Consider the following 24,955-nt stretch of genomic DNA (forward strand, 5'->3'; position numbering starts at 1 on the left):
AAAGACAAAACCACTTGACATGTTCTCTAGTAAAGAAAGGACAGAGAGGAGTAGGTTTGGATGTGAACAGCACAAAATCAGCTAGCTAGCAGACTGAGTGACCATGGGACAGTCCACAGGATTAACAGGTTACTGTGAAGAAAGAAAAGCATAGTCATTTCTTTTAGAAGTGCTATAAATCAAGTAACAGTGTGTGTGTATGGGCGGCTGGGGGGGGGTGGGTGGGTTCAAATTCAATTTTTAGTAAAAAAAATGAGAAGAGGAAAAGGAGCAATACAGCTCCTACATTATTCTCGTGCTATAATTTATTAACTTACAATATTATAATTGTTTATCTCTTCCAGTCAGAATCATCTGAAGAAAAAAAGTCCAGCTCTTCAAGCATGCTATTCTTCATACCCTTGACTCACAAAACAAATCACATTCTGTCTATCATTTTTCTTCATAGCAGTTGCCTTGTCCACCAATTTTGTCAGCACTGAGAAGTGGCTGTTCACAATCCAAGAAGCTCCCAGCTCATGTTGCAATGGCAAACCCTTCTTTCCCCTTCTCCTCCTCCTATTTCTCTCATTTTCTTTTTTCATTTTTCTCCATTTGTCTTTTGGCTCATTTGTGATCACGGGAAGGGTGATAACTAGCTGTCCGATGCTCTTTCCGATCGAACTCATCATGGCTTTCTCTGGAAGCCAAAAAAGGAAGCGTAATCCACGTTTAGTGAAAGTTGACCAGGTCAAGCAATTATTATTTATTTATTTGATTTAGATTCCAATTGTCACAATTTATGTTAAAACAAAATAGCTAAAATGATGTGTGGTACAAAAGTTTTTAAAAAGCATTAACAAGCCCCATTAAAACCTTAAATTAAAACAATTAAAACACATGAAACACATATTACAAATTAAAGAAACGGCATAGCTATAGCACATCCTTCTACTCCAGCAGTTAAATGGCCTGTTTAAGTTCTTTGCCAGATGGCAAAAAGAGAACAGAGAGGGGGCCCTCTTACTTTCTCAGAAGGGAGTTGCAAAGTCTCTAGGAGCAACCACCAAGAAAGCTCTCTCCAGTGTCTACATCAGACAAGCCTGTAAGGGTGGTGGAAGAGAGAAAGCCCTCTCCCATAGATCATAATAATCAAACAGGCTCAAACCTTCCATTCATCTGCCTTGGTCCAGGTCTCGGAGGTAGAGAGGAACTGCTGGACCTCTTACCCTTTCCCGCCACCACTCCCTTCTCCTTCTGTGTCACGTCTTTTTAGATTGTAAGCCCGAGGGCAGGGAACCGTCTAACTAAAAAGATTGCATGTACAGCGCTGTGTAAATTTACAGCGCTTCATAAATAAAGGTTAATAATAATAATAATAATAATAATAATAATAATAATAATAATATGGCAGGATTTGGGCTTTCAAACAGTTGGGACCCAAGCTGTATAATGTATGTATGTTTTATCTCACTTTACTTTAAATGAAGTCAGTGCTGTGAGGTAAGTTACACAGGGTGGGAGACAGACAGACCCAAACTCACCCAGTGAGTTTCATGATAACTTGACTTGAACTTGGATTCTCAGGTTCCACTCAAAGGCTCTAACTGCTACAACATACTGGCATAACAATAATGGCAAATAATACTGGTGGAGCTCTCACGCAGTGAAAAAAATTAAAGCAGCAGAGATGGTTGTGTGAGAATGTATGGACAATGTCTGGAGAAAAGTTTAAGGGAGCTATATACCACCTTGTGGAAAGGAGGGGGTGGCAATGCCATTTAAGGTGCATTGCCTTGCAACTTGAAAGCCAGGTCCTGCTAAACAAATGGTAAGGAAAACTTGATTTTACCCTCTGAGGCGACTGCCATTACCTGAAGCATCGCTGGCAGTAGAGGTCATCATCACAACCATGGCAGCGCAAGACAGCATCTTCATTGCATATACAGCACCAGGGCAACTCTTCCTCATCACTGTCTGATGCTTTAGCAGGCAAGATGGGAAGTTTAGCAACAGTTGGAACTTTGGCCTAAAGGAAAGAGTGGAAAAAATGTAACACAATCATAGACATAAACTCTACTTGTTGTATTTTTCTTCAAAGGGCAACTGTGGGGAATAAATGTTTGTATCCCATAAATCTCCTCTGACCCACCCCTGCTATTCTTTAATATAGTAAGAATGATGCTAGTCTTCTTTATAGGACTGTTACAAAGATTACAGTACTATGAATGAGAGTGAAGTCATTTCTGACGTCTGAACTGTCAGCATAAATATTAACATCCTACAGCAGATGGGGGCAACTGCAAAGGGTGACAGCCATTTCCCATCTCCTTACCCCGCTTTCAGCAGGCTGTACCTGCACATTAAATGTGACAGGGAGTGACATCACACCACTTCCAGTTTCATTTTCATCTGATTTTCAACTCACATTGCAGGAAGAGTTACATTTGGGGAATGTGGAGTGGCTTGGAGGTATGTGAAGGGTAAAACTGCTGCATTTTGACCCACTTGCATGATAAAAAAACCACTCCTTTTTTTAAAAATCTGGGGCATCTGGAGGGTTTGGGGGGTGCTTCAGAAGTCGTAAATTGGGGCCCTGAGAATCACACTTTGCCCAACCTTGCCTTACAGCAATGAGAACTAGGAGAAACTATATAGAACTATACATGGAAACTATATAGAAAAACAGAACTGTCTAGAATATGGTCCAAAGTGTGCTAGGAAAATAGGAGCTTTGCTAACTGCAGATAACTATGAACAGGTCTAGCAAGAATTACAGTAAAGGAGAAGCACAATTGAAATACCGAGGGCTTACAAATATCGCCTCAAGTCAGAACAGGAAATATGCAGAAAAACTGCTCATCATTTCACTCATCAACATGAATCATGCTTGAATGTTACTTATTTTCAAAAGCAAACACAAGGTCAACCACCTCTTCTGATTTGCTCACTCCTGGTTGATTCCCTTCCTTTGCATATGTGATCACCATCCCTACATTCTAGAGTGTTGAACTAAAATGTTACAGGATCCCTAGTAATTTTACAAACAGCTAGAGAGCTTTGAATTGGCCAAATTAATAGAGAATGAAGTTACAGACTGTGGGTTCTGAAGTCACATGTATTTTGCTTTTTGCCTCAGTAATTAAACCCAGAGGTAATTTTGATTGTTTGGTCAAATGTAGTCCCATTTGCTTTGTGGGAAAACATGTAAAGGAACCTGGCTGATAATTAGTGAACACTTGGTTACAATGAGCACACAGGTCTGAGACTGCTGCATATCTAGGATTCAACAGGCTGCTCACCTGTGCAGCTTTCTTGGCTGGTTTCTGCTGTGTAGTTAGTGGTTGAGTGGACTGATCTGGGGAGATGTTGAAGCCACTTGCTTCATCCAGATCAGCTTCCTCAGTAAGCTGAAGATAGACAACAACATACAAAACAAAGCCTTATTTCTTTACATAAAAGTTCTTCTTGGCTCTGTTCTGCCCCTTTAATTTTTTGTTTAACAGACTCCAAAATACAGTGCTGAAATATGAACCATGACCAACATGCTTTTACAACTAGCAGGTTTTCAAAAAATCACCAAATACCACTGCTGAGCAAGTAAATATTCTCAGAGGGCCTAGGTTCAAATTTCTACTTAGCCAAAAAGTTTACAGGATGATATTTGAATGGTCATAACCTTAAATGTGCCAAACAGTTACTAGGCGGCGGCAGCAATGGAGGGTGACACGGGCAAACAATCGCTCAGAGACAATGGCAGTGGCACCATAGCTAACACTTATTGGTACTGAATGGAACAGAGCACAGTAAATTCCTTTGAATGTATTTTACTGTGAAAACCCTACAATGAGCCAATCCAAAATACAGATAGCACTAGAAGATAACATTCCAAAGTCACAAGGTGCTCAACAACCTACTGGGGTACAGCAAAGGACAACTACAAGTAGCACTGGGGCTAATGATGCAACTGGACTCAAGTAGAAATGACATCCAGATGTTCCCATGCTCAGAGTTGAAGTCTAAAGCTGCATAACAGCATATTATAGGAACATATTATAGGAAGATAGACATAGGTCGAAAACACACTGCAGAAATAATCTAGTTTGAGACCGTTTTAACTGTCCTGGCTCAGTGCTAGGGAACCCTAGGAGTTATAGTTTATTGTCGCATCAGAGCTCTTTAACAAAGAAGGCTAAATGTCTCACAAAACTGCAGTTCCCAGAATTCCCTATCATCGAGCCAGGGCAATTAAAGCAGTCTCAAACTGGATTATCTCTGTAGTGTGTTTTGGACCATAGTAAAGCAAGAAATGGAATGTACAAACATTGCAATACTCCACAAGCTAATGTGGAGAGGAATGGGACATTTTGAATGAGATAGTCACATATTGTTTTACACAGGAAATGAACATCTAAGAAGACATGCGGTGGCATTAATAGTGAGGAGTGAAGTAGCAGAAACAGTCAAAGGATATAATGCAAAGTCTGACCAAATAATAGCAGTAAGACTTGAGGGAAAACCCATCAATATAACCTTAATCCAACTTTATCCTCCCAACTACAGAGGCAAAAGATGAAGAAATGAAAGATTATGTGCTGGAGTCCAGGAGGAACTTGATCACACCCCAAAATAGGATTTCTTGTTAATCATAGGCGACTGGCATGCAAAAATAGGAAACAGGTCTGACTCAAAGAATGTAGGAAAAATTGGCCCAGGGTGAAGAAATTAAGCAGGAGAGTGACTGATTTAATTTTGTGAGGCCAACTGGTTGTTCATCACAAACATATTCTTCAAACAACTCAAGTACATCACTACATCACTGTATACATGGATATCATCTGATGGAGACTACAGGAATCAAATTGGAAACAGATGATGGGGAAGCTCCATTCTCTCTGCAAATACAAGAAAGACCAAGAGCAGATTGTGTAACAGACCATGAACTGCAGATATCAAAGATGAAAATAAAGCTGAAGATGAACACTAAATCAACCATGGTGTCAAAATGCAACCTGAAGGACATCCCTGTAGAATTAATGATAATGTTAAAAATATATATATTTGCATTATTAAGCCTAATTGATCAGGAGCCAGAAGAACCTGGGCTGAAGATACAGTGTCAGGGACAGTGTCAGGAAAAAATTCAAAACAACATTATCTGCAGCCAAAAAGAGAAGCCTGAATGGATGATAGACAGAATTATTCAAGAAATTAAGGGCAGATGAGAAGCAAAAATAAAAAGTGACAGAAATAGGCTCAGAACACTGAATGCAACTGTTCAACTTCTTGCGTGCAAGAACAAGGAGAACTACTATAATAGTCAATGCAAAGAAATAGAATATAATAACAGAAGAGGGAAAACAAGATATCTCTTCCACAAGATCCAAGAAATCAAAGGGAAATTTAAACAAGTGTAGGGATGCTATGCAACCAGCCAGAAATGCATTATATGATCAAATACAAATAAAAAGACAATGGAAACAATACACAGTAGAATTATATGAAACAAGTGAAAGAGTCATTCGAGGAAGAAGCATTTGAAGATAAACCTACAATTTTAGAAAGCAAAGTAGAAGCTGCACTCAGAGCACCTAGGAGACACACCAGGAACAGATAATAGAATCATAGAGTGGAAGAGACCACAAGGGCCATCCATCCAAACCTCTGCCATGCACGAACTCACAAAGCATCCCTGACAGATGGCCATCCAGCCTCTGTTTAAAGACCTCCAAAGAAGGAGACTCCACCACACTCCAAGTAGGGTTGCCATAATTCTCTACTATAAACCGGGACAAAATGTAGGACAAAATTTAGACCAAAATATAGGACAATTGTAGGATAAAATTCAGCCCAACATGTAAGACATTTAAGAAAAATGGAAGACCTTAAATGTCCTACATTTTGGGCTAAATTTTATCGTACAATTGTCCTATATTTGGTCTAAATTTTGTCCTATATTTTGTCCTGGTTTATAGTAGAGAATTATGGCAACCCTAACTCCAAGGAAGTGTGTTCCACTGTCGAACAGCTCTGACTGTCAGGAAGTTCTTCCTAATGTTTAGATGGAATATCTTTTTCTGTAGCATCCATTGTTATAAGCAGGGCCCACTAAACACAGTGTGCTTAGATTTGTGTTAACATGCATAGGAATTGCACTGAATGATTCATAGCTTATTGACTAAGACTACAATCCCATCTACACCTACTTAGTATATGTCCCACATAATTCAATGGAAACAATAAACTTCTAAGCAAAGAAGCAGTGGATTTCATAGCATGATTTGCTTAATCACAAAAGAGACAAAACCACACTACAAAGCTTATAGACCAATCTGGGGAAGTCTTTTTTAACTGCTCAGAAGATGGAATTACCACACTAACAGTAGGCTAATTGTGCCAAACTACTTGCCTGGGTAGCTGGACAAAAATATCAAGACCAAGGCTAACAATGTAATTCCAAACCTGTTTTAAAACTCTCTGAATGGCTTCCTCCTCCTCCATTTCTTCATCACTGTTGGGAAGTTTGTAGTCATCCAAAGTAACTGCAAGAAAAAGAAAGGGAAAGAGATACCATTCATCAACAGCCTTTCATCAACTTATATCTCTGCACACATGGATAAAATCACACTGAACGATTCACGTAGGTGGATTTTCCTTTCAGATGAAGTTCATGAGGGATGAGCCAATCTGACTTCTCTTCGGAAAGAGTTCCAAAGTTGGGGCTCCTTTATAGAAAAAAGTAGTTTTGTGTTCTCACCAACATGACCTTGTAAGAATTGGTGGTATAAACAGCAGGGAAATCTTTGAGGATCTCAAGTTCTGGGTAGATTCATAATGGGGGTGGTTGCCCTTCAGATATCCTAGCCCCAAATATTTAGGACCTTTGCTCAATTGTTTATGTAAAAAACAGCACCCTGAACTGAGCTTAGAACATTGCAGAAACTGTGCAACTGACCCTAGAGTATCAACCAAAAATCAACAAAGGGTCATCATGGTCAGTGAGGCTAACAACAACAAAAAAGTCATGGTATGTTTCCACCACTACATCCTCAACATGCCATCCAGTAATTATTTCAAATGATGAGGAGCCTGTGGGGATAGGGCTGAAAGAAAACAGCAGAGGGCTGTGACAAGTTTACCAGGTACTTCAAAGCAAAAAGTAGCTCATATTTGCTCAGAACATGACACCATGGCTATTGCAGTTTGAGGACATGTCCAGTGCCCCATCTGATCAGGATTTTTGGGACTGGTTTCAGGTGTTGTGATGATGTGAACAAAACATTTAAAGTGGTCTGTCCCACCACTTATAATCTTGAGCCTTGCCATTTTGGCTAACAAAATATAGCATAGGTGGATTGTTCAGACAAGTACAGGAAGTAGTAAATGCGAGGGAGAGGTGCCAACTGTCTTGAAGAACTATTATGCCCTTTCCTGAAGAGGACCTCTCTGGACCCAGAGGAATGTGACAACTGCCATTCCATTCCTAAAATTACCTGTTGGGGCAAGGTGCTTGAGTGTATATGGCATTCATAAGAGAAACAGATTAATCAGGACCCACTTCAGTCTGGATTTTAAGTGTGGATAAGACACAATGAATGTATTGAATCTTTTTTTGTGGTGGTGATTGGGGGAGGGGGGCTGTTTAACCAAAGAGAGCTTTGTCTTCATAGTTTTCCTTGTGAAAGGAACTCAGAGTTCGTGTTACCAGTCAGTGCTGAGCTGTCTGCTCATATTAATTACCCGTATATACTCGACTATAAGTCGACTTCATGTATAAGTTGAGGGCAGGTTTGGGGAGCAAAATAATGGATTTTGATATGACCTTTGGATAAGTCAAGGGTAAAACTTATGGACATGTAACAAAGGATCTAAATGATGAAGCAAAGGAAAACAACGTCAAAGAACTTACAGAATTATGGCAGGCATAACTATTTTGGCTAAAGGCTGGATGGAAGAGAGAGTAGAGGGAGGTCAGTGCTTCCAGGAAAGATTGCAATCTTGTCTTTCACCAGTGGATGGTTCCCTTTTTAATAATAGTTAAAATATAGTATTTACACTGACCCATGGATAAGTCGACCTAGGTTTTTGGGGTCAATTTTTGACTAAAATTTCTAGACTTATACATGAGTATATACAGTATCTGCTCTGAAAAAGACTGCAGTACCCACACCAGGAAACAAATACATTTCTTGAGAATTACATATTGGACACTATGTAACAATATCCTACTAGTTAACAAATAAAGGTTTACATCTTCCAGAGAAATAATGCCCCTCAGCTTACTCCATTGTTCCTTGTTACACACCTGCATCAGGATCTTGGCCCTTGAGTGTTGCTAATCGCTTGGCTACTTCTAGAATCTTCTCAGCCCTGGTGTTTTCCTCCCTCAGTTCAGAAGCAGCCTCTGCAAGAAGCCGGTTTTTTTCCTCCTCCAGCTGTTTGGGATCCAGATCCATTATGCCAGCAGTACTGTCAGTTCGATTTAAGTCATTCAAGGTCTGCGTCCTAACTTCTGCAAAGCAAAGAATGAATTTGCTCATGCAGATCCAATTTGCAGTTACTGCAACATCAGATAAAGACCTGCATGTGCAAAACAAACTTTGCAGATCAAACAGCAGTTATAAACCTACAGTTATAAAACCATATAAAACTACAATATATTTCAGTAGTCTCAATTCATGCATTGGATTAATACCTATCATGTGATGAGATGCAGAGTGATCCACAAAACTTGTTAGCCCATGAATCTTTGTAACAAATGCAAAAAACTACAAGGCACTGAAAAAATAATATACTAAAAGGCACAATGTAGTAGTCATAATAATATGCAGTAGTAATAGCAGCAGTTTGCAGTATTTATAGCAAACTTTCCCAGCAAACTGTTTATATTCAAGAAACATATTAGCCTTGTTTCATAAGTAGCAATTTTGCAAGTTTTCAGAAGACACCAGTTGTAGATGGTGTCAACGGGCTATTGCCTGAATGTCATAAAGGACTCTGACCACTTGATCCACAGAATAGTTTTGCAATTCTTAAATCATATTTCTTATTAAGGGGGAAATTAAGACAAATGTACACATGGGTGACATTCTTTAAAAGAAGAGGATAATCTCCTTGAAATATAAAGGCAGTGTGGAGTGAGACTGCTTCTGAGTTACAGGAATGTAAATATGACACATGAAATGTGAGACAAAGCTCAGAGTTGAAAGCTTAAATATCTCCCCAGTGTACCATGAAAATGTGGATTAAATTAAAGAATCCATTATTATTTCCCTTATGATATACACATAGTTGTAGTGGTCAGATGCTACAAGTAATGATACGTGAGTTTTTTTGGAAAGTTAATCATTGTAGAAGTTACATTTACAGAAAGAAAAATGCCAACAAAACATTAACACAAGGCACCACAGGCTTTAATTAAAACAGCATGCTTCTATATTATGACTATTGTTATGATACCCCCCACATACACACACATACACACACACAAAGAGATCTATACTTGCTTCTTCATCTACATTCAGAGGATTCTGAAAAACTGAGCCAGAATTTTTTTAAAATCAGAAACCTTGAGGAGTAACTCCTGAACCACCATTCTTGTCAATGGCAACTTCCTCAGCCATCTGGTTCAGCAGGTCCTGTGACTGTTCGGTTTGTGTCCGGGTGTTAGAGAACTGGTGTACCTAACAAGAGCAAGTGAGACACTGAGAAACTCCCATCTTAGGAAAGCGCTGGAAGACTCCAAACTCAGAGCCTGAACATGCCCAGCTATGCAAACTGTCAAATGTCTCATTGACCTGGGGATATGCATACAAAATCCTGAGCATATTACGGCAGGGTTGGGAAAGACCCCTGTCTGAAATCCTGGAGAGGCACTGCTAGTTATGAAAATTTACACTGTGGATAGAACTGAGCTAGATGGACCATTGGTCTGACTCATTGTAAGACATTATTATGTTCTATTTTGTGCTAACACAAGGCATTTTAGCCTTATTTATATAGACCGAGTATCCCTTATCCAAAATGCTTGGAACTAGAACTGTTTTGGATTTTGGCACACTTGCATATATATAATGAGGTATCTTGGAGATGGGATCCAAGTCTAAACATAAAATTCATTTATATTTCATATACACCTTATACACATAGCCTGGAGGTAAGTTAATACACAATTTAGAAAGTAATTTTGTGCATAAAACAAAGTTTGTATACACTAAACCATCAGAAAGCAAAGGTGACACTATTTTGGATTTACAGATAAGGGATACTCAACTTGTAGAGAAGAAGGCTGTTGGTTAGGACCAAAATCTAACAAGGATAGGTATCTACAAACTCTAACTCAGTCAGCACCTCTGCAGTCTGAGTACTATATCCAACTGTGTGCCACTGCCCATGGAAGTTTCTTTTGTTCAGTGATGGCTTCTATAAACAGAAGGCATGGAAAGAGATTTTAATTAATTTACCCTTCCCTCTGCACTATGTAAATTTACTCTGGAAAGATAGTGGCCTCTTTGAGAGTTTTCAAAAACCTTCTCCCTCTTTCTTCTACTTATGGATGCCTTCTGTGAAGCAGAGGACCTTACAGGAATTGAGGGATACAATTTGACATAACCCTAAGACATAAAATCAAAACATCAAGAGACCTGCTCACAACATTCTGTATTCAATAAGACTAAAACAGTAGCACATCACCTGTAGTCAAGGGCTACCCTCTGTGGGGCATGAAACTGATGGGCCTCATCTACTTTTCTCCCCTGGTACACCATTTGATACACCTCTAAAATCTGAAAATAGCACTGATCCCTGGCAGTGGGAAAACAGACATCTCAGCAGAGACTACTGGCAGATAGAAGCATGATGGGTATGTGCATATTGTTGTGTACCTTCAAGTCATTTCTGATATATGGTAATCCTAAGGGACAGGGTTTTCTTGGCAAGATTTGTTTAGAGGGTTTTTTTCATTGGCTCCCTTTCACACTGATAAAGTGTGACTTGCCCAAGGTCGCCCAGTGGATTTCCATGGCTGACTGGGGATTTGAATCCTGGTCTCCAAGGTGGTAGGCTCTATGTGCATGTAGGTGAATGCACATGCATCACTGTGTGGACTATGGACCCTGCTCCCTCAACCAATGGGGAACATAGTCCTGGGATCAAAAACCTTATGTTGTCCTGAACTAGAGGAGAGGGGAAACTGATATCAGCTTATGCTTATATGTCTACAAGGGTGAAAAACCTGTGGCAATACTGGCTAATATTGATGGGAGGTAGAGTTTAATAAAATCTAGAGGGCCATAAGTTACATAAGAAGATCTGTCTCAACTTTAGGAAGAACTGCCTGATGTTAACAACTGTTTGACAGTGGAATGGAATACCTCTGGGAGGATGGATTTGCTTTTACTGGAGGTTTGTAACAGAGGTAGAATGGCTATCTGTCTGCAATGTGTGGAGTCTTGGGATCTCTTCCAACTTCACAGTTCGATGACAGCATGAGAGTAAGAGAGTACCAAGACTGAAGAAATAACATTTGACTTTTATTTTATTTGGTATTGAGTCTTGCCTTCACATGGCAATCTTTCTCAAAATTACAGAAGAAGAAAAAAACCTCAGGCTGTTCCAAAAGGCAATATGTTTCAACTTCACTGAGAAAAATGGCTTTTAGAATCATCACTAACATGTGGAATCTATACTTTCTTTGTATCACCGCTCCCAGAATTTCCCAGCCAGCATGGGTATGAGGGCTAGGGGTTCCTGACAGCAGGGACATAGCTAGGATTTTAGGAAGGGGGGTGGTCCAGACTAAGTGCCACCATTATAATGGGGCTTGGATGCGGCGGTGCAGCAGCACACACCATTCATTTTTCTAATGGAAGGGGGGGGTCCGGACCCCAAGAACCCTCCCCTTGGCTACGTCCCTGCTGACAGTAACAGTACACCAAAAGCGAATTCTCCAAGTCTTGGCTGTATGAGACAACAACATGCTCATTAAACTATTAACATTTCTCTTAAACAAACACGTATATATATTTGGACCTATAATACTTTTAACAGCTTTTGTGGTAAACTCCAAAAAGGCATTTACAAAAAGAGAAAAAGGGAATCTTACTGATTGGGCAGCTGTGGAGGGAGGCATTCTGCCCTGTAAAGCTGCCAGACGGTCTTCCATCTCCTGGGCTGACGGAATAGGTCTTGCAGGGTCATCTTTCAGTGCTGCCAGTCTAGATTCTATCTCAGCCTGCGAAGGAATGGACTCTGCACAATATAAAACAAACGTGTTTATTCATGCTGTCTAAGACTAGCTTATTTCCTCACATTTAAACCAGTGGCACAATAGTAACTTCTGAAGAACATGAGCTTATTCTGTCTGCACATACACACATGCACAGATAGCAGTATAGAATGCACTACCCACATAACTGGTTCAGCATACACCTTAGAGAACAAGCTGTATTGAATTCAGTAGTGTGTGCTTACTTCTGACTTTATACGTTCAAAGTTGTAAACCACACTGAGGCGGTTTACAGACCGCCCCTTTCCCCGATGGATCGGGGCCTCTACTGCCACAGCAGCAGCCCTGAGGCCCCGATCCGCTGCTTTTCCAGGCCGCGGGGAAAAAGAGAAAGGGGCCGCTCAGCCCCTTTCTCTTTTGTGTCGCTGGCGCAGCCATATAAAGGCTGTGCCAGCAACACAAACCCAGGAAGGAACTCCATTTCGGAGCTCCTTCCTGTCCCATGGAAAGGGTGCCCTTTCCAGAGGCGCCCTTCCACGGCACCAGGACGTCACGTCCGCGCCGCTCCGTTTGGAGGCGGCGTCCATATAGAATGGGCGCCGCCATTTTGTACGTACCCTGTACGTACTAGGGTTGGGGGCATCTGAAAGAGACGCCCCCGGGCAACCCTAGTACACACGGAGTACATACTAGGGTGCCCTTCTGGAAAGGGCCTGAGTTTTAACAAAATATCTCTATCCAGCTCAGATGTATCCTTTAGTTTTTCACATGAAGTATGACAGTGAAGCAGGTACCCCTCAAAGAAAACAGAAGGATCCACCCTATTTTTTGTTGTTAACTGCCCTCAATTCAATTTTGGCTCATGACGACCCCATGAGTGAGACATCTTCAAGTCCCACTGTCCACAACAGCTCTGCTCAGGTCCTGTAGGCTAAGGGCCATGACCTCCTTGATTGAATCTATCCATCTAATACAGGGGTAGGCAACCTTTTTGAGCCGGGGGCCGGGTTGCTGTCCCTCAGGCGACTGGGGGGCCAAAGCCGGGGGTGGAGCTTCAACCCTCCAGGGCGGGGCCACATGCAGGGGGTGGAGCTTCCACCCTCCGGGGCGGGGCCACGTGCCGGGGGTGGAGCTTCCACCCTCCAGGAGCGGGGCCGCATGCCGGGGGCGGAGCTTCCACCCTCCGGGGGCCAGGCCTCCCCATCTTTGCTGGCCCCTGACGGGGCCCCATGCCCCATCAGAGACCGGCAAAAAAGCTGGGGGGGGGGGGCCGCCAGCGCTGGAGGGCCCCCTGGAGGGCCCCAGCGACGGGACCAGGCCTCCCAGAGGCCCCCTGCCGCCATCAGAGCCCTCCTGGAGGGCCGCAGCGACAACAAAGGGCCCCCCAGAGGCCCCCTGCCGCCCTCGGAGCCCTCCTGGAGGGCCCCAGCGACGGGAGCGGGCCCCCCAGAGGCCCCCTGCCGCCCTCGGAGCCCTCCTGGAGGGCCCCAGTGACGGCAGCGGGCCCCCCAGAGGCCCCCTGCCACCCCCGGAGCCCTCCTGGAGGGCCCCAGCGACGGCAGCGGGCCCCCCAGAGGCCCCCTGCTGCCCCCGGAGCCCTCCTGGAGGGCCCCAGAGACGGCAGCGGGCCTCCTAGAGGCCCGCTGCCGCCGCGGCCGCCCATCGCAGCTTTTCACCGCTCTGGGCGCCGCCATTTTGGGCGAAAAAATGGCGGCGCCCATAGCCCCAGAGGCCGCTATGGGCACCGCCATTTTTTCGCTCAAAATGGCGGGGAAGGTCGCGCGAGACTTCACCGCCATTTTGCCGCCCAAAATGGCGGCGCCCATAGCAGCGAAAAGCCGTGACGGGCGGCCGCTGCGGCGGCGGTGGCGGCAACAACAGCCTTGGGGCGGTCGCCAGTCCTCCGCGGGCCGCTTCCGGCCTGCGGGCCGGAGGTTCCCGACCCCTGATCTAATATGATGCCTTCCTCTCTTTCCTAGCATGACAGTCTTTCCCGGTCTCTACTGACTGTGCTATTCTGTCATAAACAACAGCTAAACCGCGAAAGCCTTATTATCCACTCATTCTTTTGGCAGGATCTCTCTGTGCTCTGGCAGATAATGTCATTGCTCCACCTCTGAAAACAATCCTAGAGCTATACTGCACTTCATCCTGCCTCCACTATACTGGGGTGCATAGACTTTAGGCCTCCAGGATCTACAACCAGGCCCTGGAAAAAGCAAGGACACTTTGAATGAAAGAACTGTGAGCTCAGCAGTATGTTTTTAAGTATTAAGAAAAAACAGAACTCATAACTGTTCGACAGAAAATCCAGTCCTTAATGTCCCAACATTTTTCAGTTTGACCACTACAGTCGTCCCTTCTTATAAACAGATTTTTTACACACGGATTCAAGCATACACGGTTTGAAAATGTTCAAAAAAAGTATAAATTTCAAATATCAAACCTCGATTTTCCATTTTTTTTATCAGGGACACCATTTTGCTGTATCATTATATTTAATGGGACTTGAGCATACACAGATTTTGTTATCCATGGGGGATCTTGGAACCAAACCCCAGTGTATAACAAGGTTTCACTGTATATCCAAGAATGTGGATGGAAGAGGAGAAATCATGATGTTCCTGGATGTCAGAAATCCTTGTTGCTCTACTAAAAATCACTCAGTAGATCCAGATCTTCCTTCTCCCCATCCTTGCACTACTGAACTAGATTCAGTTGAATAAGGGGCAGAACAGACTGGCATAATACACTGGCTTGGGGGCGGCGTGGCAGCATGGTGTTTAGATGACGCATGTCCTGACGATGCATCCAAGCTGGCATCATGCCGCCCACCTGACCAGACGACAAGCAGCATTGCAGCGCTCCAGCGATGCTGTGTGTATACGCTGCATGTGTGCTGAAAAGGCACTGCCATGCATTTTTCCACCCCAAAAAAGGAGTGGCATTTTGCCACTTCTTTTTGGGACAGAAAAATGCAGGATCAGAGTTTCAGCATGTAACTGATTCAGCCCTGATCCGGTGATCAAAGAGGCAGCGTCAAGCCACCCCTTTAGGGCTGTCTGTACTAGCCCTAAGAAAAGCAGATTTCTGCATCACAACACACACAGCATAATAAATTTTGCTGAGGGACATTAACATAGAAGCCTAAATCCTTTTGTTGGTCCTGACTTAGTAGATTCACTGAACAATTGGATTTACTTTACCCACCATTCAACAGCCAATTCATTGGGTTTACTCTAGTTGGGAGTAATCAAAAGAGTTTTGGCCAAAATGTGCTCCCTCAGAACTATGCCCATTTATTGGCTCTGATCTCCACGTTCTTCTATCTGAATAAAGCTTAAGAAATACATAACAATCAATCCATTGCCTGCCAACTGTGGAGGCAGGTCAAAGAGTTATTCAAAATGCTGAAACTCCACCTGAAAACTCTTCCGATCTGAGTTTGAAGTTTCACATGATACTGCCCACACGTTAAGCAATGTTCTCTGAAACCAAAATGGCTAGATGCCAATTTAAAAAGAAACACAACCCACAACAAACAGAAAAGCTACAAAATACTTCTTACACTATCATGATGTAATTATTACATTCTTCTCCTGTGCAGCAATTCCATGAGTGCAAGATTTATACACAGCCTTGCTATGGATAGTCTAAATATAACATGAATTAGTTAGAAAAACAAAGAGAGTCCTCTGGGGATTTTGTGTCAAAAAAGGGGGGGAGACCCAGAGGAGGCTCTAGCAAAAATAAAAAGAGCTTTTTTAAAAATAAGGAAGCAGAGAAGCCCTATGTGAAAACAAATATAATGGAATCAGAACATGCAACAAAATATCTACTAAATGTAGTAGATATTACAGTGCAATATCAGATGTGTCTATTCAGATGTAATAATAATAATAATAATAATAATAATAATAATAATAGGTTTTATTTATGTACCGCCCAGTCACTGGGAATCCGAGCGGTAAGAGATGTAAGGCTTACAGAATTCAATAGGGCTTATCCCTAGCTAAGTGAAGCTAGGATTGCAACCTAACAGTGTTAAACAGAGCTATCATATAAAAATTATATAAATGCAAATCTAATATAGCATTTTAAGACTGGAATACTGTGAGCAAGGGCTTGTCAGGGACAAAACATGGAAGCACCATTGTAGACCAGCAGCATTGGTCTGCAATAACTGTTGTTTCACAACAAAACTTCCAAGATCAAAAAATCACACATACTGGTTGGGTGTACACCATTACTTTAAAAACTGCCTTCCTTGACTTAGTATCCTTTAGGATTATTAAGATTATAATTTTGAGAACTTCATAAGCAGTACAGAGCAAGCATGTGTCAAACAACAATGGAAATAATAATGTAACATTGTGGAGACCATCAGGTTGGAGGAGGCTGCTTTAAACAAACAGTATGTACAAAACAACAGATGCTTTTGGGTGTGTATATGCTTGGGCATAATATGTATTTGTGTGTGAGACCCATAAGCATGCTGTTCATTCACGGGGTTTACAATCCTGCCACAGTTTCAAGCCCATGCCTAGATCTCAAAAGCTGAGGACAATTCCTCCTCCACATTTCTATGAATGGAAAGAAGGGTAGGAATTCCATTTTAATGTTGCACCTGAAGCGGACTTTCAGCAGGGTTGGATGGGATTCCACAGAATGTTGCAAAACTCACTTGGCCGTGTCTCCTTCTTGAGCCTCTCCAGTCTCTCTGCTAGAACTCGGTCCTCTTTGGACAGATCTCGATATCGGGAGTCTGTTTGACTTTGGGATTTCACCAAGCCCTTCTGAAGGCCCTGTGGCTGGTTCTGCTTAGCATCAAAAGCTGCTATGCGCCTGCAAAAAAAAAAAAAAAAAAAAAAAGGAGGGGGGAAAGAGGACCCCATATGAGTTAAAAAGCAGAACTACAAAACCATTTTCTGTGTGTTTCTCTAAAAAAATGGTTCTTTCTCAAGCACACTGTATAATCACCATAGAATCACTTGAATCATGAAGGCTCCAGCAATCAAATAAACGTAGAGCGGTTAAAATACAAATCCTTTAGCTGAAGATTAAACACATGATACCAAAATTTAAATTAAATTTAAAAATCTGCAGGCATGTGAGTGTGTGTGTGTGTGTGTATATCCAGGGTAGCCATGTTGGATAACGTCCAAAATCCACAAAATAGCCATACCTTTATTGAGCTAATCGAAAATACGCAAATGCACAATACAAGCATTCGAACCTCCATTTGCTTCTTCATCAGGCAAAGGTTTTAAAAATGATACAGAAGAATCAAAAACAATGACAATGTTAGAGAGTCATAGGCCTACATTTTGCAAGACGTTTTTGTTGCTGTCAGTTAAGACAATCTGGAGATGTAGCAATGCAGGCAGAGGCTACGTCTCTTTTTGGCCATGTGGACTCTGGGAGACAAAGAATAAAAAAATCCATGCAATAAAATGTTAACTCCAATAAAATGTTAACTCCTGTTAACAGCATCTTGACAAAATGTAGTCTGTGATTCTCTAACATCATCATTGTTGTTTCTTCTCCTATATGATTTTTAACACCTTTGCCTGATGAAGAGGTCAGTGGAGCTTCAAAAGTTTGCATGATGTATTTTGTGTATTTTGGTTGGCCCAATAAAAATATCACTGTTTTGTGGATTTTTTATGTATATGTGTGTGCAAGCTCAAGGGCAAGCACAACAACTTTAATAAGAAATAAGAGTGGCTAGTTTAGCAGCAGAGTTACTTTAAACAAGGTTAAGAAAGCCATATGAACTTTTAACCTTCTACATAAGCATTTGAAACCTGTCACAGACAAGAACATTTTTACAGATGGTGAATAGATGACCAAAACTATTGGTCTCAGTCTAGCTCAAAACAGAGATTAGAATTTATAGAATGAGAACACGGACCCACACTTTTTTTGCAATGTGTACCAAGGTGGGTGTTGAGGCTATTAAGACTCACTTTTTATAGTTCTGTGGCGGAGACCATTTAGCTGAATTGGATTTTGATGGACCACTGGAAAGAAAATGAGAAATGTGAGAAGGGCAAAGCATGAAGCTTGTATTTATGATATCAAGAGGTGGCCTCAAACCAAGACCCATCTTGCATGAAGTCCTAGGGATGGCACTATGATAAAGTCATGTTACTGCCTGAGGAATACCAGTTGGTGCCCTCTTAACCTTCACAGACAAAAGCCAATTGGACAGGCAGTTGCATCACATTATGGCAAGAGATGTTTGACTGTGGAATAGTCTCCCTCAGAAATTCAGTGGAGAGATAATAACTATCTCTCAGGGATGCTTGAGTCACAGTTTCCTGTACTGGTTGGAAGTTACACTAGTTACACTAGATAGCCCTTGTGGTCCCTTCCAACACTGTGATTCTCTGTTTCAATACTGGCAATAGGACAGCATGCCCTACTGTAACCTATGGCAAAAGATAAGCCTGGGGGCACAGAGCCACCTCACTCTGCCTAATGAGAGGGCTATACCAGACTGTGATATTCTGCCTTCTTCTCCAAAAACAGCAAATGAAGTGGTAAGTCTGCTTCTTAATTGTATCACACTTATTTGCCAAGTGAAAGACTGTGTTGCTGAATGATTCCTCATACATAAAGATGATATGCATCATCTTTTCTCTCAAACCAGGACTCAAGGCAGCTGACAAATGAACACTTACGCATCCTTAAATTGTAGTGGAGTATCCACGTATCTTTTGCCCAATGGCAGGAAGAAATACCAAAGTGCTAAATCTGCTAAATACAGATCAGTATAGTTTGCATCCTGTGCCTTAATAAAAAGCAAACCTGAAAGTATATTAATCAGAGCCATGTCTTTGGTCTTACCCTGTTAATTCCCCATGACACTGCTTGCAAACCTTCTGTTGAGTGTTTCCACAACGGGGAACAATGGCACTGAATCCAAGGCACCCTGAGCAAAATAACCGGCCACAGTTCCTGCATCCACACTGAGAAAGAAAGTAAAGTGGGGAGGGAAAAGGGAAAACAAGCCCTCTGAGCAGCTGGTTGTAGTCATAGGGAAAAGTCTGCAGTTCCTGTTTGTACAGCATCCACTAAGGAGATGCTTCCACACCAAAAATGTTTAACAATATAGTGGAGGCTTTGATTATTTTCTGAATTTTAAGATGTAAATAATACATTTTAATGAAGGGTCTACAAAATCCATAAAGAATTGCATAACAATGCATTACTGTTAATTTGTTCATGAAACCTCCACCCAAAGACATGCACTTTAATTTTAGCCATTTTATTATGGAGCAGTAAACCTGGAGTTGCAACCAAATCTAATGAAGACTGATAGGAACACAGGCACCTCAATACTATATATTATACTGTATACACATGCTTCCAAATACATGTTTGCCTCATATACAAATTATGCATTAAGCAATTCTATACACAAGTGCTCTACAACAGCATGTTCTTCATCTCTCTAATAAACATTAATGATACATTTCAGATAATTAAATCTCTCTTTCTTTCTCTCCCCCCCCCACACTTTTGTTGTTATTATGTGCCTTCAAGTCAATTGTGACTTATGACAACCCTATCATATGGTTTACTTGAGAAAATTTATTCAGAAGAGGTTTGCCATTACCTTCTTCTTAGGTTGAAAGAATGTGACATGCTCATGTTCAGTCAGTCAGTTCATGACCAAGTCCTAGTTGAACACCTCAAACCATGCTCTTTTCTCAATATCTCTTACACACACACACGTACCGAGAGAGAAGTCAGTTATCAGTAATTTTAATGCAGACTATGGGCCAACACAGACGGCCCAATTAAGCTGGCTTCACGCCAGCTTGGGATCGTGGTGTTTAGACATGCCATGCCCCCAAGCCGGACAAAAACCATGTTGGCGATTACACGCTGGCCGGCTTCTATGCAGCTTGGGGGTGTGGCATTTAAATGCCACTCGCCCAGGTGCTGGAGAAAAGCTGGCTCTAGAGGCAAAGGGGTGGCTTTTTCTATCACAAATAGCAGATTTTTTCCACTCTAGGGGCAGCTCCAAGCTGCCCTTTTTTGGCTGTTTGTTTCGGCCCTATATTACACAGTGAAAAGCAACACCTTACTAGCATTGACAAGCTTAAATTCGTTTTTAAATTGGTCATCTTCACTTTGTAATATACACAAATGGTATATGATGGCACACTAATTAATGGTGGATATAGTTCTTCTTAAGTGACCTTTCCTTAAAGAGACTATGAATAGTAATAATCAGTAATTATTAATGTACTTATCATTCTTATCTCACAATATTGACAAATAGTTTATAAAAGGCTATGTGTCATAGAATCATAGAGTTGGAAGATACCACAAGGGCCATCCAGTCCAACCCCCTGCCATGCAAGAAATCACAGTCAAAGCATCCCTTCAGTCAACCATCCTTTAGGTTTCAGAGAGGAAGCAGATTCTATCCATCTTCTCTAGCTCTATTAAGTCCTCCTTAAACTTATACAAAATAGGGAAGTGAAGCTGAGAGGCATTGTCTTGTGCAAGATCCATTCCATCCACTTCCAAATCTCTCCAGATTTAAACTTTATTGTTTAAATTATTGAAAGTGAAAAGAAAGCACAAGTCATTACAAGATTGGAAACTTGGACACTGACAGGCTATTCTGGAATTCTAAATCCTGTTGTTCACATTCACAGGTCTGAAGACAATGATTCAAGTATAATGCTTACATTTCTGATGTATAAGTTAGTAAAGAAGAACTTGCCTGTTTCTTGAAGACACTGAATTTTGATGCACAGCCATAACATCTACTATCCATAGTGTCGAGATAGCACACTCAGTTCTCACAAAAAGCACAAATGGAGGCCCATGATTCTACTGTCTGTACACAGATATCCAAATTGTCTTCCTCTTTCAAAGACAGAACAAACAATAAAAGAAATGTACAGTTATGAAATGTTAGCAATGGATCTCTGAAAACCTACCTTGCTATGAAAGTTATACTCTGGTGCTGATTCAGTTAAATAAAAAGTTAGGTTTTGGACCTTGTTTAACCAGAATAAAAGCATCAGTATTAAATATTAATTTATACTGCAGCCTGGGAGGATTATGTTACTAATGGTTTTCATAATACTTCAAAGGCTCTTCTGTAGAAAATGTATAGGTCTGAAACTTTATTTTAGTGAGTCTTCCAAAGTAAAGAAAAATAGTGCTCAAGTCTCCTGAAATACATAATTTCAAGAAGTGAGAGCCCATGACATTTTGCTGCCTGAGAAAGAGCAGCAAATAGCATAGTCAATATCCATCCCATTCAAGGTATATAGAACTTATTAGCTAAGCTATTTTGGAGCAAGGTAGAAAATCCTACAAGTGCTTCTTCTTTCCCTCCGAGAGGAAAAATACTTAAAATAACTAAGAATGGTCTGATCTTTCATGCTACTCAAAATCTGCTGCCCGAGTCTGTCATCTCACTCCAGTTTTAGTTTTAGGATCCCAGTAGCATACATATGCAGTTTCAGTATCCCATGAAGTCTGAATTTTTGAAACCCATTTACTTTAATCCAACTGTTACTTCCAACCAGAGTAGACCTATTGAATCAATGAGAACATTCCACTAACTCAGTGGCGCTGCTCCACTTGGGACTAAGAACTTTGTTCTCTGTCATCACCATCCATAATGAATGGCAAAGACAGCTCTACTGGCTCCTTCATCAGTCAAAGGTGTTAAAATCATACAGGAGAAAATAATAATAATTTAAAAAATGATGACATTAGTCACAGGCCTGCATTTTCTCAAGATGATGTTGTTGTTGTTGTATTGTTCTTTGGAGAGATATTATGCAGGCGGGTCCCTCCTCTTTCTGGATATGTGGCACTGGGAATAAAGCATTCCAAAGTCCAGGAGATAACCATTAGCAATACAAAAAAGTACTTCCTCTGAGATCCACCTGCAACATGGATCTCATTCTTAGTTCTTAAAGGATACATGTTGCAGGTGGAATTCAGAAGCATATAGCTGTGTTGGTCTGGAATATCAGTATGCAAAAGGATCTTGTAGCACCTTTGAGACTCACTGTCTGAAAGCTTTTGCATAGAGGCAGCACTGATGACATGAGAAAGGTAAACGGGCAATGTACTTTTCACACAGTGAGTCTCAAAGGCACTACATCTTTGCCTGATAAGAAGCCAGTGGAGCTTGTGACATATTTTATGCATTTTGGTTGACCCAATAAAAGTATCACTGTTTTGTGGATTATGGGTGTTACTGTAAGATCCCTTTACATACTGATATTGCAGATAGAAATTTTCCTTCCTCTTTTTCTCTGTCTGAGTGCAGTTATCCCTCCTTTCTCCTCTCTTTTGGCTATACAACAACAATAGCATTTACATTTCTATACCACTTATCCGTGAGCTCAGTGCTCTCTAAGCAGTTTACAATCTGTAAGCCAATTGCCCCCAACAAGCTGGGTACTCATTTTACCAACCTACGAAAGAATGGAAGGCTGAGTCAACCTGGCAGCCCTGGGTACGAACTCACAACCTTGTGGTTACAGTACTGGCATTTAACCACTGCACCACCAGGGCTCCAACACAAAAAGTGGGGAAGGATAAAAACAGCAATGCTGATGATGCAATTTAGGCTCTGAGGGTTGAAATGGAGTGTCACCCCCAGCTGAGTTACTGCTGGAGTCGTAAAAGGAATGGACACACCTGAGCTTAACCAATATCTCTCTACCACAGAGGAGCTGTCCTCCTTTTCCAGGACACATCCTACATTTCAACCTTCTGTCCAGGAAGAATACCAAAATGTCCTCTACTTGGAGCATGAATACAAGAAGCCCATTGTGTAACACTGCGTTTGCTGTTCCCCTATGAGAAATTTGTCTACTTGGCAGCCTGTTCTCACTGCAAATAGGAGGATTGGACAGATTCTTCTCTACCCTTTTTTTCCATAGAGCTAGAGTGACCAGATTTCATAACCCCAAAGGAGGAAAAGGCACCACAAAATGTAGGAGAGTCAAAACAAATCATAGAATCATAGAGACAGAAGAGACCTCAAGGGATAGGCAGTCCAACCCCCTGCCATGCAGGAAGTCACAATCAAAGCAAAGTTTAAAAGCTTTCAAAGAACGAGACTGAAGCAGCAGAAAAGAAGCTTGATCCATCCTCAATATGACATCCCTCCAAATACTTAAACAGGGCTATCATATCACAAATATGAAACGTTCCGAAATAAAAGCTAGAAACATTAATGTAACTATAAATTCATGCTTCATAGTCATGCTCAAAATGGAGGGCATTTTGGAATTCCTCCTGTACAGAAGGCTGAAATGGAGGGCATGTCCTGGAAAAAGGAGGATGTTTGGTCACCCTTGGAGCAGCAGTAGACTAGATTCGCACCCAGAGCTGAGGATGCATTTGTTTCTCAGAGAGGAAAAGGACAGCAGAGGGGTTAGGCAAGGGGCTGCTTGAGGACACAATACAAATGCTGAAAGGGTTTCCCCCTTAATTTCAGCACAACGGACAGGAAATGAAAGGACTAATTTAAATGCAAATCCGGTCAAGGGTCTGTGGTTAGTAAAGCACAATTTCAAGCATTTGTCTTCCTCAGAGTTCTATACAAGTATGGTCCAAAACACACTGCAGAAATAACCCAGTTTGAGACTGCTTTAACTGCCCTGGCTCAGTGCTAGGGAATTCTGGGAACTGTAGTTTACTGTGGTACCAGAGCGCTCTCTCTGACAAAGGAGGCTAAATGTCTCATGAAACTACAGCCAGGGCAGTTAAAGCGATCTCAAACTGAATTATTTGTGCAGTGTGTTTTATATACATATTATATTATATATATATATATATATATATATATATATATATATTGCAAGCCAACAAGGCCCTCTGAGTCCCTATGCTGAGAGAAAGAAAATAAAACTAATAGCAATAAGAAGGCATTGGGGCCGAGTCCATGATAAAAGGCAGCCGCCCTTGTTACGCAGCTGCAAATGAAGGGCAACTGAAGCCTGGTTTTAATTTAATTTGGATGATTTAAAAATCTTTTTTGATTCTTGATTGACAGATTGATATGTTATTGCCTTGTGGCTGGAGAGAGGGAGGGAGGGAGGGAGGAAGGGAGGGGATTAATGGGGTGCGTTTTAATCGCATCATGCTGCATTTTATATTGTCTTTTTACCTGACGCTGTAAGCCGCCTGGATCCTGCGGGGGAGAGGCGGCATATTAAATAGATATAAATATAAAAGGTAAATAAAATTTATTATTATTAATATTGTTGTTGTTATTTATTACATGTTATTAATTTATATTAGGGGTTTTTAGCTTGTGCTTTTTCTTGAAGATCCCCCCCATTTTGTGGCGCCTCGCTGTCCTCCTTTGCTCTGGTGCAGCCCCTAACCAACTACATTTCCCAGAATTTCATAGCATGAGGCCGTGGCAGCTAAAGCGGGATCGAAGCGGGTTATTTCTGCAGTGCGGATGCAGCCCGGGATTAGACCCACCCAAACTGAGGCGCCTCGCTATCGAAACATCATCAGAGGCCAAAGACGGAGCCCAGCCCGGCTCCCTTTTCGGTATTTGGCACTGAAAGCCGCCTGACACTCACCTCTCTAGCGCTCTCCTCACAGAAAGAGGCGCCGGGGAACTACATTTCCCATGACGCCGCTTGGTGGCGCGGTGGCTGCTGGGAAACTCCGGGGGCGTCGCTTCAAAACGTCCGCGTCCGCGCTTTACGGCAGCGTGGGGGTTCGCCGGAAGAG

The 24,955-nt window shown here is 41.8% G+C and overlaps 1 protein-coding gene across 4 annotated transcripts; it reads right to left on the reverse strand.

Annotated features, from left to right (window-relative positions):
- Positions 1 to 255: 255 nt before the first annotated feature.
- Positions 256 to 24,878, reverse strand: ZFYVE19 (zinc finger FYVE-type containing 19). 4 transcript variants are annotated; one of them, XM_089521927.1, is made up of 12 exons: positions 24,802 to 24,878; positions 20,952 to 21,097; positions 19,058 to 19,179; positions 18,175 to 18,228; positions 16,890 to 17,050; positions 12,083 to 12,228; positions 9,548 to 9,662; positions 8,285 to 8,491; positions 6,442 to 6,521; positions 3,282 to 3,389; positions 1,854 to 2,008; positions 266 to 679 (listed from the first exon to the last, which is right to left on the reverse strand). In XM_089521927.1, exons 2-12 carry the CDS (start codon positions 21,003 to 21,005, stop codon positions 607 to 609), a joined length of 1,275 nt encoding a protein of 424 aa, XP_089378053.1. In that variant the 5' UTR covers positions 21,006 to 21,097; positions 24,802 to 24,878; the 3' UTR covers positions 266 to 606. The 4 variants fall into 4 exon arrangements, with proteins under 4 accessions (XP_089378054.1, XP_089378053.1, XP_089378055.1 ...); XM_089521928.1 differs by lacking the exon at positions 3,282 to 3,389 and having other exon boundaries at positions 256 to 679; XM_089521929.1 differs by lacking the exon at positions 19,058 to 19,179 and having other exon boundaries at positions 269 to 679.
- Between the last annotated feature and the right edge of the window lie 77 nt (positions 24,879 to 24,955).

Source organism: Sceloporus occidentalis, unplaced genomic scaffold (assembly GCF_023333645.1).
Source record: "Sceloporus occidentalis isolate IW3139 unplaced genomic scaffold, rSceOcc1.0.p SCAF_4, whole genome shotgun sequence".
NCBI classification, from domain to species: domain Eukaryota; kingdom Metazoa; phylum Chordata; class Lepidosauria; order Squamata; family Phrynosomatidae; genus Sceloporus; species Sceloporus occidentalis.